This window comes from Chanodichthys erythropterus, chromosome 12 (genome assembly GCF_024489055.1).
Source record: "Chanodichthys erythropterus isolate Z2021 chromosome 12, ASM2448905v1, whole genome shotgun sequence".
Classification (NCBI taxonomy): domain Eukaryota; kingdom Metazoa; phylum Chordata; class Actinopteri; order Cypriniformes; family Xenocyprididae; genus Chanodichthys; species Chanodichthys erythropterus.
Genome location: NC_090232.1, coordinates 55,147,392 through 55,164,543, shown reverse-complemented (window position 1 = coordinate 55,164,543; position 17,152 = coordinate 55,147,392). Strand labels below are relative to the sequence as shown.

Below are 17,152 nucleotides of genomic sequence, written 5' to 3'. Positions count from 1 at the left end.
TATATTTTTGCTGAGGAGCCGAGATAGGTACCTGGCCGCTCAGCGGTGGCTCCAAGCTATGGCAGGGGAACGTAACGTCTCCGTTCCCTCCTTCTGGGAACGGGGGTTACAATAGTAACCTAGACGTTCCCATTCAATCAGTCACGTTCGACGTTACGTCGATACTGACGCAATGGGGTCCCGTGGAAAACGCCATAGCAACTGAACCACGTTACGAGTGTTAGGGAGGAAGGTGCTGGCAGGCTAAGGCGTGCCAAATGCAAATGCGGCCCATACTCGCAACCCTCCAGCGCCCAGAGCAAGCACAGGAATGTCTTCCATACCGGTGGGATGGAGAGGACAGGGCGTTACCGTGGAGAAGTCGAAGCTGCTGTTTCTACCCCACGGGGAAGAGTGCTTCGGAACTCAATCCCTCGTTTTTCAGCAACGACAAAAACGCCAGGAAAGCGTTCCCCGAGGAGGGGAAAGCTACGGAGACCACACCCTGCCCGAAGGGAGGTAACGTGTGGAAGACACATGTGGACTGGTCTGAGAACAGTAACGCATATGGAAGATCTCTGATGTAGGTCCTACCTTTCGGGAGGAACGACTAGCAATCAGAGACGGGGCAAAACGAAGCCGCCCAGGGAAAGACACGGGTTTACCGTCAGGGAAACCTTACCGTGGACAAACACATATGGGATTACCCGAGGGGAATCATGACATATGGGCATCTAGCCCAGTACAAGGGCAGACCAACTGGGCATACACACGAGTACTGGACCTAGCGCCGGACACCTCCGCCACGTCTGGCCGCCGCAAGATGCAGGAGGAACTCCACAGGGTTTGCCGTTACGGGGAACTGAACTGAGGAGCGGAAAAAGTGCTCGCATTCCCTCTCCTGAGGGAAATGGCACAGCAAGCGAACACCCATGGCTAACTACGAGTAGAAAGCACACGGGTGGACACCGGTTCCACTCGGAGGTTATAATACCTCACGAATGTGTTCGGTGTCGCCCAGACTGCAGCTCTGCAAATGTCTGCAGCAGAGGCGCCGTGCGCCAACGCCCAGGAAGAAGCAACACCCCGAGTGGAGTGAGTTCGCAACCCGAGAGGGCACGGCTCACCTTGGGACTGGTACGCCAAGGCGACGGCATCCACTATCCAGTGGGCCAACCTCTGTTTGGAGACAGCCTTTCCCTTCTGCTGACCTCCAAAACAGACAAAGAGCTGCTCAGAGCTTTTGAAGGAGGTGGTGAACCTGCAAGCACTGCCCCCGGAGGAGGCAGACCCAGCCCTTGCGTTGCTGTGTCCCGTTCGTGCTCTGCGCTTTTACGTGGACCGCACGCAGAGAACGAACGGGACACAGAAACGCAAGGGCTGGGTCTGCCTCCTCCGGGGGCAGTGCTTGCAGGTTCACCACCTGGTCCCTGAAGGGAGTGGTGGGAACCTTGGGCACATATCCAGGCCGGGGTCTCAGGATAACCTGGGAGTAGTCCGGCCCGAATTCCAGGCACGAATCGCTGACCGAAAATGCTTGCAGGTCCCCAACCCTCTTGAAGGAGGCGAGCGCGGTCAGGAGCACTGTCTTGAGAGACAGATGTTTCAGCTCGACTGACTCTAGGGGCTCGAAGGGAGCTCCCCGTAAGCCCCTCAGGGCGATGGAGAGGTCCCAGGAGGGAATGAGGCGAGGCCTAGGGGGATTTAACCTCCTGGCGCCTCTGAGGAACCTGATGATCAGGTCGTGCTTTCCTAGTGGCTTGCCGTCGAGCACATCGTGATGTGCTGCGATGGCGGCCACATAGACCTTCAGGGTGGAAGGGGACAGCCTCCGTTCCAAACCGTCTTGAAGGAAGGAAAGCACAACACCGACCGGGCATTTCCGGAGGTCCTCCCGGCGGGAAGAACACCACTCAACGAACAGACTCCACTTCATGGCATAGGCGCGCCTCGTAGAGGGGGCTCTGGCCGAAGTGATGGTGTCGACTACCACGGACGGTAGGCCACTCAAGTCTGCCGCGTCCCGTCCAGGAACCACATCGGGACGTGCGTGCCATATGGTCCCCTGCCCCTGAGAGAGGAGGTCCTTCCTCAGGGGGATGTGCCAGGGATGGGCTGTCGCGAGGAGCATGAGTTCCGGGAACCAGGTCCGGTTGGGCCAGTACGGCGCAACTAGCAAGACCTGCTCCTCGTCCTCCCTGACCTTGCACAGGGTCTGTGCAAGGAGGCTCACTGGGGGAAACGCATATTTGCGTAGGCCCCGGGGCCAGCTGTGTGCCAGTGCATCCGTGCCGAGGGTCCCCTCGGTCAGCGAATAAAACAACTGGCAATGGGCGGATTCCAGAGAAGTGAACAGGTCCACCTGTGCTTCCCCGAACCGGCTCCATATCAGCTGGACCGCCTGGGGGTGGAGTCTCCATTCCCCCGGGAGCGTGAGCTGTCATGAGAGCGCGTCGGCCGCACGATTGAGCTCGCTCGGGATGTAGGAGGCGCGCAGCGACCTGAGTCGGCGCTGACTCCACAGAAGGAGATGGCGGGCGAGTTGCGACATGCGACAGGAGCGTAGACCACCCTGGTGGTTGATGTACGCTACCGCCGATGTGTTGTCCGTCCGGACCAGTACATGCTTGCCCTGCAGCAGCGGTCTAAACTGGCGCAGCGCAAGGAGTACTGCCAGCAACTCGAGGCAGTTGATATGCCAATGGCGATGGGGTCCTGTCCAGGAGCCCAACGCCGACTGGCCACTGCATATGGCACCCCAGCCGGTGGTGGAGGCATCTGTTGTAACAACAACATGCCTGGACACTTGTGCTAGGGGCACCCCGGCCCGTAGAAAAGCAAGGTCTGACCACGGGCTGAATGTGCGGCGACACTCCGGTGTGATGACCACACGGAGTGAGCCACGGTGCCATGCCCACCTCGGGACCCGGTCGTGAAGCCAGTGCTGAAGCGGTCTCATATGAAGCAATCCGAGCGGCGTGACCGCGGCTGCGGATGCCATATGCCCCAAGAGCCTCTGAAATTGTTTCAGTGGGACCGCTGTTTTCTGCGAGAACGAGTTCAGGCAGTTCAGCACTGACTGTGCACGCTCGTTGGTGAGACACGCTGTCATGTTGACCGAGTCCAGCTCCACACCGAGAAAAGAGATGCTCTGCACGGGGCAGAGCTTGCTCTTCTCCTGGTTGACCCGAAGCCCCAACTGGCTGAGGTGCCTGAGCACCAGGTCCCTGTGTTCGCACAACTGCTCTCGTGACTGGGCCAAAATGAGCCAGTCGTTGAGGTAGTTGAGGATGCGAACGCCCACTTCCCTGAGCGGGGCAAGGGCCCCCTCTGCGACTTTGGTAAAGACGCGAGGAGACAGGGACAGCCCGAAGGGTAGGACCCTGTACTGATATGCCCGCCCCTCGAACGCAAACCGTAGGAACGGTCTGTGTCGAGGAAGGATCGAGACATGAAAGTATGCGTCCTTCAGGTCGATAGCTGCAAACCAATCCTGGGCACGAACGCACGTGAGAATGTGTTTCACCGTGAGCATCTTGAACGGGAGCCTGTGAAGGGCCCGATTCAAGACACGCAGGTCCAGGATTGGTCGTAACCCCCCGCCTTTCTTGGGTACTATGAAGTAAGTGCTGTAAAACCCAGATTTCATCTCGGCTGGAGGGACAGGCTCTATTGCGTCCTTCACCAAAAGAACCACAATCTCCGCCCGCAGGACAGAGGCGTTGGGACCTGTCACCGAGGTGAACAGAACGCCACTGAACCTGGTGGGACGCCTGGCGAACTGAATCGCATAGCCGAGTCTGATTGTCCGAATGAGCCAACGGGACGGGTTGGGAAGGCGTAGCCACGCCCCCAAGCTCCGTATGAGTGAAACCATTCGGACAACAGAAGTACCCACGGGGGGGCAGCATGGAGCACTGTGGCCCAACTCGGGAGGCAGTGCGTCCCGAAGTCGAGGCTGTGAGTCGGGTCCACTCACATGGCTCCGAGTGGGCAGGGTGGCGTGGGAAGGCATTGCGTTCCCGGGGCGCCAAGACCCTGCCCGTGGTGAAGGAAGGAATGGCTGAGAGAGAGGGAGCGAAAGCTCGCTCACCCCCAGCACAGACCTTCTTATATGACCCAGAGGTTTCAGAAATTGCTCTTTTATTGAAAGGGTGGGCCTTGCGGCCAGCGGCGGAACTAAAAAAAACAACACAGGATTCACAGGACAGGGCCCGGGGGAAGGAGCGGAGCGGTCCCCGTCTCCTGAGCAGCCTCCGAAACCTCCGGGTCTCCCATCTCAGGGCCGCTTCTTAGCCTTCTTCTTTTTAGAAGGAGGCTTGGCGGTCTGGGCGGGGGGCGTGGCCTTCCTGCGGGTGGCTCGAGGAGGATGGGAGGGTTCCGACCTCACAGGAGCCTGAGCCGCAGGGGGACGCCCTCGGCGAGGAGCAGACGGAGGCACGGCCCGAGGCGGATTGGTGGCATCATCCCGCCTGGGCAAGATGTGTTTGATGGCCTCCGTCTGTTTCTGCACCGCCGAGAACTGCTGGGCAAAGTCCTCGACGGTTACGGCCCGACCCCAGAAACCAGTCATCCAGCCGCGAGCGCTCGGGACACGGTGGAGGGTTCCACTCGAGCCCGGGCAAGCATGGCTGTTAACTCAGAGTCCGCCTCCGACTGAGCAACCGCCCCTGAGGGCGGAAGCTCGGAGTCATCGTCGGACTCTGAGCCGTTCAACCCACTCCCCGATGCAGCGATCGACATCCGATCCTCTTCCGGAGCGCCAAAGGTGACGTGGGGCACCCCCGAAGAGGGCCCCGCGACAGCAGGCGGCATCTGAACGGCACATGGTGTTGTTGAGGGGTGGGAGGTTCGTGGGGACGGACCCGACGAAGTGGCTCCCACCGTGATCCTCAGATCTCCCAGAGCACTAGCCTGGCCAGCGGCCGCTACAGCCGCTGACGGTGGGGTAGTGACAGAGGGGCCTCTCACCTCCGTGTCAAAGAAGGAGAGGCGCGATCTCAACACCAACATGGACATGCCCTCGCAGTGAGGGCATGTACCATCCACGAGCGCCGACTCAGCGTGCGGTATACCCAGACACATGAGGCAGTGATCGTGGCCGTCAGAAGAGGTCAGGAAACGACCGCATCCAGAAACACATGGACGAAAAGACATCTTGAAAAAGACGCTGATCGCCCGTGCTTGCTCTTTTAGTATACCTCACCAGCCGAAGCACCCAGGGATGGGCGTAGCACCGTCCTGTGGGCAGCGCGTCGTCACTCCCATCGCTGAATGTGCCTTCCCACCAGCTGGAGAGACTCGAGCAGGCCACCGGAACAAAAACAGGACGTAGCAATTAAAATTGCTGTTTGCAGGACCGTGTCCTTATAGCAATTAGAATTGCTGTTTTTGCTCTCTCTGAAATTTCACTCTTTTAAGGAGGTGAAAGATGATCAGCCAATCGGCTCCAAAGCAAAAGTATGAATGAAGGTGAGTATGCCGGCCCTATTTATACCCGGATGCCGGGGGAGGGGCCCGGCATGTAAATCTCACAGGCCAATTCCCATTGGCTTGTTTTGTATCCTTGGAGGTGATTGGGCTCCCTAGCGAGACCCCATTACGTCAGTATCAACGTAACGTCGAACGTGACTGACTGAATGGGAACTCTATGGTCAATGTTCAGACTCTCTTCTATCTGTGTGCCAATGTTCATCACTTTTGACCAAATTGTTTTATGTGCTGCCATATACATCCATTCAAGAAAAAGAAGATAGTGGCAAGCAGCCACCAGGCACTGAAGCACAGAAAACACGTCAAACAAAACAGGGAACATTCTTGAAATCTATAAAGTGCATTATGAGAAAGACCACATTTACACCCAAAATAATAATTAATCATTAAGGAAATTAATCCAAACTACAAATTGTGTTCATTCAGCACAGTTAAATTTAATACTAGCCCTAAAAAGGGCAAGACCATAAAGAGAAATCAGAAAGTTAATTTATTGCTATTTTTCATCTAATTAGGACATAAATAAAACAATTTCATGAAAAAACAAAAAATAAAAAAAACAAACAAAAAAAACCCATGAATTTTATTTTTTATCTCTAGAACATGTTGCCTCTCTGAATGATCTGAAAACAGAATGCTTGTTTGGCAATGCAAATTGGCAAGCTACCTTTTTAAAACATTTATTCTCTCTAAACTTAACTCAAACTAAACATTCTTTGTAAAATAATGTTGAACAAGAAGTATAATGCCTATTTATATATTACTGTATCATATTTAATATGCAAAATTCTAGGGCCTTTAAATTATCAATAAGACCAAAACTTTGCTAAAAAAAATCTTTTGTACACAATCTACTGCATTCCTTCTGTCCTCTGATTGATAATTCATACTTTTTTCCAAAGTCAAGTCTGTTTTTGCTCATAAATCTTTAATGATTTTTATAAAGTAAATGTAGATAAACATTTACTGGACTGAAGAAACTCAATGATTCATATTCATACATAATTTTTTTTATGTAAAAAATAAAACTTTACAATAAGGTTCATTAGTTACTACATTAGTTAACATAAACTAATAATGAACTGCACCTTTACAGCATTTATTAATATTTGTTGATGTTAATTTCAGCATTTACTAATACATTATTAAAATCTTGTTAACATTGTTAACACTGTGAACTAACACTGTGAACTAACATGAACCAAAATGAACAACTGTATTTTCATTAATTAACGTTAAAGAAGATTAGTAAATACAGTAATGAATGTATTGGTTAGTGTTAATACATTAACTAATGTTTAACTAACAAACCTTATTGTAAAGTGTTACCAAAACTTCGTTTTTATATTTTTTCATGTTAATGTAAATGTCAAATATGACAGAACAGGCTTTTGGGGAATATTTATTTTTACATTTCTCAATTATCATTGAATTGAATAGGAGCTTTAAAGCCCAGATGTATAAATATGATGCTCAGCAAAAAAACACATGCATATATATATATGAAATATGATACTCAAAAAAATATGTGCAAACTATATATATATATATATATATATATATATATATATATATATATATATATATATATATATATGTATATATATATATATATATATATATATATATATATATATATATATATAGTTTGCACATATTTTTTTGAGTATCATATTTCATACACACACACGTCTGGTTCACTATCTTTGTGGGGACTCTCCATAGACAATTATTTTTTATACTATACAAACTGTATTATATGTACAAATCAATGATAATTGAGAGATGGACAAATAAATGTTCCCCAAAAGCCTGTTGTGTCATATATGACATTTACATTAACATGAAAAAAATTAAAAAATGATGTATGAATAATCAAGTAAACCCAAGTTGCTTCAGTCCAGAAAATATTTATTACACATTTACTTCATAAAAATCAATTTTTATGAGATTTATGAGTAAAAAATACTTTACTTGGAAAAAATGATGAATTATCAATCAGAGGCAGAAGGAATGCAGCAGATTGTGTACAATGTTTTTCAGCAAAGATTTGGTCATATTGATAATTTATAGGCCCTAGAAATTTGCATATCAAATATGACACAATAGATTAATATATTCATAAATAGGCATTATATTTATTGTTCAACAGAATATTACAAAGAATGTTTTCTTTAAGTTATGAGAGAATTAATGTTTTAAAAATCTGGCCATAAAAGGCATTACCAAACCAATGTTTTCAATTCATTTATACCCCTAAACTGGCGACATATCCTGGGGGTACAAACATTTACAGACAGATTATGAAAAACATATTGATAAATGTTCAACATTAATGTAATAAGCTAACACTGAACAACAACTTTTTACACATGCAAGTCCCCTCCAAATATTGTAAATATGTGAAATATATCAAGTTTTATCAGAAGGTGAGTAGATTTCCCACTACAGGTGGTCACGTTGTTTTTAAATGCTGCCCGTGAGCTAAACAAAAACTTTATGAACAAAGTTAGTATATCTGAATTTCCCTTTCGAGGGAACTCGCGCTGCGTCCGATAGGAACGCTTTGGGAACGCCTCCAGCGTGATAGCGTCTGATGCACGACTGTCAACTAGTCCAATGGCGAGAGTGAACGTCACGGGCGGGTGACGTCACGACCAGGAAAGGATAAATACACATCCGGTGCAACCGGCTTCAGCTTTTCTGCCTCAGCAAAAGCGCTCTTTGTGAAACTGTCTTTGTCTATTTATTGTTGTCTGTCTCTTTATCATACAGCACAATATATATCAGTAACATGGCGAACACACAAGCATTTAGACCGTGTGCTCCTCCCTGCCCTCGTTTTCTCTCGGGTGGGGATACACACGATTTGTGCGTTATGTGTTTGGGAGCGGAGCATGCTCTTTCAGCCTTCGAGGGGCTGAATGCGAGCATTGTGAAAAACTTCCCCTGAGAACGCTCCGCTCCCGCCTCGCACTTTTCGAGGAAAGTGCGCAGGCAAGCGTTCCTCACGGCTCTGGACCCGCTGCTGCCGAGGCAGCGCGGAGAAAGATGTCGTGGGGCTCGCAGATGGATCTGTCAGCGGGGTTTGAGACGAGCACGAGTGCTTTTTCTCAGCCTTCACCTGGCAGATCCCGCGCCCCCTCTCTGGTGTCGGAAGCCCGCCCCGCGGCTTCTTCCGCCCAGGGAGAGGGCTCGTCGCATCAGCACTCTAGTTCTGAGGAATTAGACGTGCTGAGCGTCGATATGGGGGAAGATGACTCGCCATCACTTTCCCCTGAGTACGAGGAGCTGGTGGATGTGCTTTCTCGTGCTGTGTCAAAATTAAACATCGAGTGGCCAGCCGAGAATCTTGGCGCTCGTCCAAAAAGCAAACTGGACGAGCGGTTTCTGTCATCAAACAAAGCACTTCCACCACGGGGCCTTCCCTTTTTCCCTGATTTGCATGATGAGATATCTAAAACTTGGAAAAAGCCATACTCATCACGTCTTTTCAGCCCTCATGTGAAACACTACTCTAATATAAGAGGGCTGAAAGAGCATGGTTATGGGGCGATGCCCCGGGTTGAACAGACGCTTGCGAGTTATCTGTCCCCGGGTTCAGCATCGTCCCTGAAGGCCCCCACGCTTCCCACTAAACCACTAAAAGCTACATCAGGGTTAGTGGGGAAAGCGTATACGGCAGCAGGTCAGGCTGGTGCGTGCTTGCATACTATGGCTGTGTTGCAAGCGTACCAAGCAGACCTGTTGAAGGATTTGGATGGTGGGGAGGGGATTGGCTCGGACGCTGTTCGAGAACTTCGTCGAGCCACAGATCTGTCTCTAAGAGCCACAAAGGAGACCGCCAGAGCTGTTGGGCGGTCTATGGCAGCCTTGGTGGCGACAGAGAGGCACCTGTGGCTTAATCTGTCTGAATTGAAGGATAAAGACAGGGCCTTTCTCCTCGACGCTCCGCTTGCACCATCTGGCCTGTTCGGCGACGCAGTCACATCTGTTGTCGACAGGTTCCAGGAAGCTAAGAAGCAGGCGGAGGCGTTTAAAAGTATCTTCCACGCCGCCATCCACCTTCTGGGGCTGCTGGGCGTGAGCAGTCCCAGCCGTACAGCTCCTCGTACCGAGCGCAGCAGAAAGAGAGTGTCGCCTCTCGAGCTCCACCCCAAAGACACGGTGGGCCGGGACGGCACTCTCAGCCCAGGCCTTCCAAGCCGAAGACAGACCTGAGGGTTTTGCTTCAGGCGAAGAAGGCTGGGCAGAAGAAGTCCTGACGCCAGTGGCGTCAGATTTCTGAGGGCAGCCCCACACGTGGTGGTGCAGTACACACCTCAGTATACGGTGCCCGTTCCACCTCGTGGCCCTCAGGGGGCCGTTCTGCCAACCCCGCCACCCTTGGTGCTTCGGGGCGCAGCGGTTCCCACCGAATTAGTGACGCAGTGTTCAGAACATCAACACGACACCGCGTCACATCCTCTGAGGAGGATAAATTTACATCAAAAATGTGCTGTGAACAAAACACCAGAGGCCAGCCTCGAGAGGCTGGTTCCCTTAGTAGATTTTCTGGTAGAGTGGGAATCTCTTCAAAATATCTCACGTTGGGTCCTGCAAATTATAGAGAAAGGTTACAAAATCCAGTTTTGGTGCCGTCCACCTCTATTCAAAGGAGTGCTGCATACGTCAGTGCTTCCTCAGCAGGCTTTGGTGTTGGAGCAAGAAATAAAAACCTTATTAGCAAAGGAGGCTATAGAGAGGGTTCCGGTTACCGACAGGGAGTCGGGGTTTTACAGCCGGTATTTCTTGGTTCCAAAAAAGGATGGGGGATTGCGCCCTATTTTAGATCTACGTCATCTGAATCGAGCAGTTCAAAAGCTAAAATTCAAGATGCTGACGTTAAGTCAAATCGTGACTCAAATCAAATCCGAGGATTGGTTTGTCACAATAGATCTCAAGGACGCATACTTCCATATCTCCATCCTTCCACAGCACAGGAAGTTCCTGAGGTTCGCTTTCGGGGTCGAAGCGTACCAATTTCGGGTTCTTCCGTTCGGCCTAGCTCTCTCACCCCGCACATTCACAAAATGTGTAGATGCAGCGCTGGCCCCGCTCAGGCTGCAGGGCATACGCAGAATTATATCGACGACTGGTTGATTTTGGCACAGTCAGAGGAGATGGCGGTTCGGCATCGAGATGTCGTTCTCGCACACATTCGGAAATTGGGGTTGAGACTGAATGCCAAGAAAAGCGTACTTACTCCACAACAGAGGACCACTTTTCTTGGTGTGGTTTGGGATTCGGCGACAATGCGAGCATGTCTCTCTCCAGCTCGCATCACTGCTATTCTATCAGCCGTAAAAGAATTGAAGCTAGGCCAGTCACGCACTGTAAGGCAGTTTCAGAGACTGTTGGGTCTGATGGCAGCAGCGTCCAACGTGATACCTTTTGGCCTGCTGTACATGAGGCCCTTACAGTGGTGGCTCAGGACCAAAGGGTTTTCCCCGAGGGGCAACCCACTTCGCATGATCAAGATCACGCGACGCTGTCTCCACGCCTTGATCATATGGAAGAAGAATTGGTTCCTGTCCCAGGGCCCTGTGTTAGGAGCTCGATGTCGTCGTGTCACTTTGACAACGGACGCTTCTCTCACAGGCTGGGGAGCGGTAATGGAAGGCCGCTCAGCTCAGGGTCTGTGGAAGAGTCATCAGCTCTCGTGGCACATAAATTGCCTGGAGATGATGGCAGTTTTCAATGCATTGAAGTTCTTCCTTCCAGACCTGAGGGGCCATCATGTGCTAGTCAGAACAGACAACACATCGGTGGTCTCCTATATAAATCGGCAGGGGGGTCTGCGGTCGCGCCCATTATACAAACTGGCGCAACAGATCCTCCTGTGGTCTCTGGGGAAGATGCTCTCCTTGAGAGCTATCTATATTCCAGGGATTCAGAATATTGGAGCAGACACTCTGTCGAGGCAGGGGCTGAGGCCAGGGGAATGGAGACTTCACCCGGAGGTGGTGAAGCTCATATGGGAGATTTATGGCCAAGCGGAAGTGGATCTGTTCGCGTCTCAGGATACGACGCACTGTCCACTTTGGTTCTCCCTCACACTTCCAGCTCCTCTGGGGCTGGACGCCATGGTACAGACGTGGCCGAGGCTGCGTCTGTATGCTTTTCCCCCAGTTGTTTTGCTCCCGGGAGTTCTGGAGAAAGTTCGCCAGGAAGGGATAACTCTATTGCTAGTAGCACCTCACTGGCCGAGCCGAATATGGTTCTCGGACCTGATAGCTCTTCTCGATGGCTCACCTTGGAAGATTCCGATCAGGAGGGACCTCCTGTCTCAGGCGGGGGCACGATTCTGCATCCCCGTCCAGAAATGTGGAATCTGTGGGTTTGGCCTCTGAGGGGGCCAAGCTCATAGAAGCTGGTCTCTCAACTGAGGTTGTAGAGACCATTCTACAGTCCAGAGCTCCTTCCACGAGGAAACTATATGCCCTGAAGTGGAAACTGTTCACTTCCTGGTGTCAAGAACGACAGTTGGATCCAGTCTACTGCCAGATTGGTTCAGTACTTGAGTTCCTGCAGTGCCGTTTCTCATCTGGGTTAACCCCATCTACACTTAAAGTTTATGTGTCGACTATATCTGCTTACCATGCCCATGTGGATGGTACTACTGTTGGGAAGAACCCATTAGTCATTCGTTTCCTCCGTGGCACCCAGAGGCTGAGGCCTGCGATGCGCACGAGGGTCCCTGCTTGGGATTTGGCTATTGTGTTAGAAGGCCTATCTACAGCTCCATTTGAGCCTATTGAGTCAGTCTCAGATAAGTTCCTGACACTTAAGACTGTCTTCCTTCTCGCCGTATCATCCCTTAAAAGAGTAGGAGACCTTCAGGCCCTTTCAGTGTCCCCGACCTGTCTTGAGTTTGCTCCGGGGATGGTCAAAGCCTTCCTTTACCCCAAACCTGGATATATTCCGAAGGTTTTGACTAATGTTCCAAGGCCTATTGTGCTGCAAGCCTTTTTATCCTCCTCCATTCATTACACCAGACCAGGAGAAGTCGAATCTACTGTGTCCAGTGCGAGCGTTGGACACATATGTCCACAGAACTGCCCTGTGGAGGAAAGCAGATCAGTTATTTGTGTGCTTTGGACCACATAACAGAGGTCGTCCAGCATCTAAACACACGGTAAGCAAGTGGATAGTCGAGGCTATTTCACTTGCTTACGAGGTCTCTGGCCAGCAGTGTCCATTAGCTGTCAGAGCACATTCGACTAGGAGTATGGCGGCCTCCAAGGCCTTAATCTCGGGGTTTCCCTCAAAGAGATCTGCGATGCGGCCGGTTGGTCCTCGCCACTCACCTTTGTAAGGTATTATGACCTTGACCTGGACGCAGCTCCAGGATCATCGGTTTTGCTGTCTTAAGTGTGCCAGAGTTTCACACAGACAGGTATTTGTGATTATGGCGTTTTGGTATATCGTTCCCAAAGCGTTCCTATCGGACGCAGCGCGAGTTCCCTCGAAAGGGAACGTCTCAGGTTACGTATGTAACCATAGTTCCCTGAGATAGGGAACGAGACGCTGCGTCGCGTTGCCATACTCCCTGCATCCCTGTGATCGTTTTGCCTCGGCAGTATTTAGCTGAAGCCGGTTGCACCGGATGTGTATTTATCCTTTCCTGGTCGTGACGTCACCCGCCCGTGACGTTCACTCTCGCCATTGGACTAGTTGACAGTCGTGCATCAGACGCTATCACGCTGGAGGCGTTCCCAAAGCGTTCCTATCGGACGCAGCGTCTCGTTCCCTATCTCAGGGAACTATGGTTACATACGTAACCTGAGACGATTCACAACAAACACCCTTTCAACATGAAACCAAGAAATGAGACCTAAACTTTCCCTGACTCTCCCCACAGCCTCTCAAATGTTTGTATCCCACAGGATACGCCGCCAATTAAAGGGATAGTTCACCCAAAAATGAAAATTTGATATTTATCTGCTTACCCCCAGTGCATCCAAGATGTAGGTGACATTTTTTTCTTCAGTCGATCACAAATGATGATTTTTAACTGCAACCGCTGCCCTCTGTCATTCAAATCATTGCAGTAGATGGGAACTTCATCTATAAGAGTGAATAAACCTTGCTTAGACAAATCCAAATGAAACCCTGTGGCTCGTGACGACACATTAATGTCCTAAGACACGAAACGATCGGTTTGTGTGAGAAACCGAACAGTATTTATATCATGAGGTCAGATCGCGCTCTGACAACGGAAGTGATGTCTCGCGCTCATTGAAGTATATGGGCGAGACATCACTTCCGTCATCACAACGCGTTTTTTGACCTCACTAACAGGAAGCTGAACGAAGTTGGACATAGTGGTGTATTAGAGGTAAAAAATGATATAAATAATGTTTGGTTTCTCTCACAAACCGATCGTTTCGTGTCTTAGGACATTAATGTGTCGTCACGAGCCGCAGGGTTTCATTTGGATTTGTCTAAGCAAGGTTTATTCACTCTTATAGATGAAGTTCCCATCTACTGCAATGATTTGAATGACAGAGGGCAGCAGTTGCAGTTAAAAATCATCATTTGTGATCGACTGAAGAAAAAATGTCACCTACATCTTGGATGCACTGGGGGTAAGCAGATAAAAATCAAATTTTCATTTTTGGGTGAACTATCCATTTAAAGGATTAAAAATATTAAGAAAAGTGCCAACTTTTGGTTGTGAAACTGTGTGGATTATATTTGTCATGATACCTGTGTGAACTAAAGGAGAAATTACTTCATTTATTACAAATCACATCGAGACCAGTTTCAAGAAAAAAAAATCCTGGTTAGGCTGCGAAGGCTCTTTTGTTGTCCTCATGCTGTAATTAACTCTCACATGTGCTGTTGCACACGCACACCTGAGTTTTCTGTGGAACTGTATGCGGGCGACAGTGCATGTAACTGACTGACTGAGCTCACGAAAATGAACAAAGTGCAGTGTCCAGTGTCTGGTTGAACATGTTCTTCATGTGTGTGTGTGAACAGGGCTGGAGAACATGCACCAGCTGACACGTAACAGGAAGTACATGCTGAGAGTGGATCTGGAGGATTTCACTGGAAGCAAGGGTTTTGCTCTGTACTCGTCCTTCTCTGTGGGTCCTGAAACTGACGGGTATAAACTGCATGTTTCAGGATTCACTGATGGAGGAGCAGGTAGGACACTTTCATTCATACTCATGAAAACTCATTCCAGTTGAGTTACTGTCCTCAGCGATGCTCTTCTTTATCTGCCCATAATGATCAGAAGTTCTCCACCTTTGACAAAGACCAAGACTCCTATGGAGAAAACTGTGCTGAAGAGTTTCTGGGGGCATTTTGGTACAAATTTTGTCTCAATGCAAACCCCAACGGTGTGTATTTATGGGGAGAAGATATCTTCAGTCCATTTCAGCATTGGTGTTGTTTGGTCAACCTGGAAGAGCAGTTTCACTGTCAGTTTGAAATCCTTCAGCATATTAGTAGTTAGGAATATTAGTGTTTCTAGAAGCAATCATCTGCTATATAACAAGATTTAATGTTGTGCTTTCCTTCCTTAACCATGCAACTGAGTAAACCAATGATGTTGTCTTTATTTTTTGGTCAGCTTTTATTGTCTGTCAGAGGGCTTGAAGTCTGCCCAGATGAAAACAGAAAACAGGAGCTCACATAAGAACAGTGTACATGCAATAACGTACGCCACAGAAGAAGTCATCTTATTACATTAATGTCATTTAACAGTATTCAACATTAGGTAAAATTTTAGGTAAAGGCTGCCCTTAGCTGTACATAACTGAGTACAACATCGTTCATACATGAAAAGATGTTATTTAATTGAACCACAACTCTGGACCAGTAAGTCTGAATCACATGACAGTCCTGTATACAATGAGTATAACCTCCTATATCAGACTTCATTCAGGGCAGAGCAGTGAAATAGTTGAATTGTGTGTCTTATATGAATCTTAATATGAGGATTCTGTTACACACTGAAAGCCTATTGGTCTGGGACCAGACCGTCTCCCACTCCTCTTCCAAAATATCAGAGTCAGAATCCACTTTTATTGACAACTACAACATGTACAAGGAATTTGCTTTGGTATGCAGGTGCATAAAAAGAAGAATAAAAACATCTATAAATTTTAGATAATAATCCATAAATAAAATATCCACCCTGAGCTCTTTCCCAAATCAATCTGTATAGAGCTTTATAGAAAAGAAGAATGAATTTGTCCGGAGGAGGTTTCAGAAGGATTTTCTCAATAACTGAGAATGAATATTTAGAAGTGACAGTAATATTTTTGAAAATATAGCCTAGGTAAATTATATCTTGAGATGCTATCAAAGGAAAGTAGAGATCCCTCCTTAAATATCCCACAAATACCAAGATCCTGCCATAAGTTACAGTAAATCCAGGGTCTGTACTTGACAGGACCTCCACTGTGGTACAGCGTTTCCATATGTAAACATTGATATTTTCTCAATTTACAGTAAAACTATGTTCGGCAAACTTGATTTGTGAATAAAAATATCTAATTTACTTATCTAAGATGCTGCAAAAAATACCCCTTTGAGAAGAGATGTTTAGAAATGAGGTTAAAAGAGCAACTTCTGGAGCACTTCAACAAGCGTCTTCAGTGTGAGGGTGACTGTAGGAAAAAGTGTTTTAGAAGGACATTATTCACATGCCATGTGACTTAAAAACAGCTCATCATTGGCTACCGACAGGCCTGCGCCTTTAATTTCCATAGTGCAATATATTGTATTTTTTTTCTGAATAACAAGGAAATAGAAATTAATTTTTTGCCATACGACAACGACTTACAAGAGGGTTAAATCATTTGAATGTGTTCACAAGTCATTGTGTGTTTTAATAGTTATCAACATTAACCAGATCATAGATAAATACAAAATATGAAGCATTGTTTGTTTTGTTTTCAGATAAAATCTGAACAAATATTTTATGTCCTGGAAAAAAAAAATGAAATTGGAACGTGATATTTTGTGCTTCTGGCATGGTGTGTTTATGCTCTTTTGTAAGTTTGGCTTAGTTTCAACTCACATGACTTCCAGCTGTGTGTGAATTTGAGAATATACTGTACATGCTTTTTATTACAGTTTTTGTTTTCGCTTTGGTGCTTTTTTTTACAAGTATATTTTCAAAACTTCAAACTGATCACACTTGTACTTTAATACTAGTTGTACAAATTTTCATTCTACATAAACATAATTTCAAAACACAAGATCATTGTGACGTGTAATAAGAACATTTGGTTTAATCACAGAAACACAACAGTATGATCTTCTTTCATATTAGTACTTTTAACAGTCAGTTCATTCAGTAGCAAACAATGCAAGATCCCAGCTAACAGAATTTTGTTATAGAACGTTCTTTAAATGTTCAGTGTTTGTTCTGGGAACATTAAAAACATCCAGTTTTCTTGACATTACAGGAACGTTTTTATAAGGTATAATGTTCCTCAAACGTTCTTTCAAATTAATTTTGATCTAAAATTCAACATTGTAGGAACGTTGATTTGTAACATTCCAAAAACATGAAAATGTTCAGTTTCCTTAATGTTAGTAGAATGTTATTTAAATGTTTGTAAGATGTTCCTGAAACATTCTTTCAATCATTCAAACACCTGCTGTGAACAAACAC

At 47.6% G+C, this 17,152-nt stretch overlaps 1 protein-coding gene across 1 annotated transcript in view; it reads left to right on the top strand.

Moving 5' to 3' along the window:
* The window catches only part of LOC137032484 (microfibril-associated glycoprotein 4-like), a 71,596-nt gene extending 56,616 nt beyond the window's left edge, over positions 1 to 14,980 (top strand). The window contains exons 5-6 of the mRNA XM_067404247.1: positions 14,605 to 14,663; positions 14,726 to 14,980. Of these exons, the coding sequence (XP_067260348.1) occupies positions 14,605 to 14,663; positions 14,726 to 14,980 (314 nt within the window). The remainder of the gene's footprint in view (positions 1 to 14,604; positions 14,664 to 14,725) is intronic.
* The last annotated feature ends 2,172 nt before the right edge of the window (positions 14,981 to 17,152 follow it).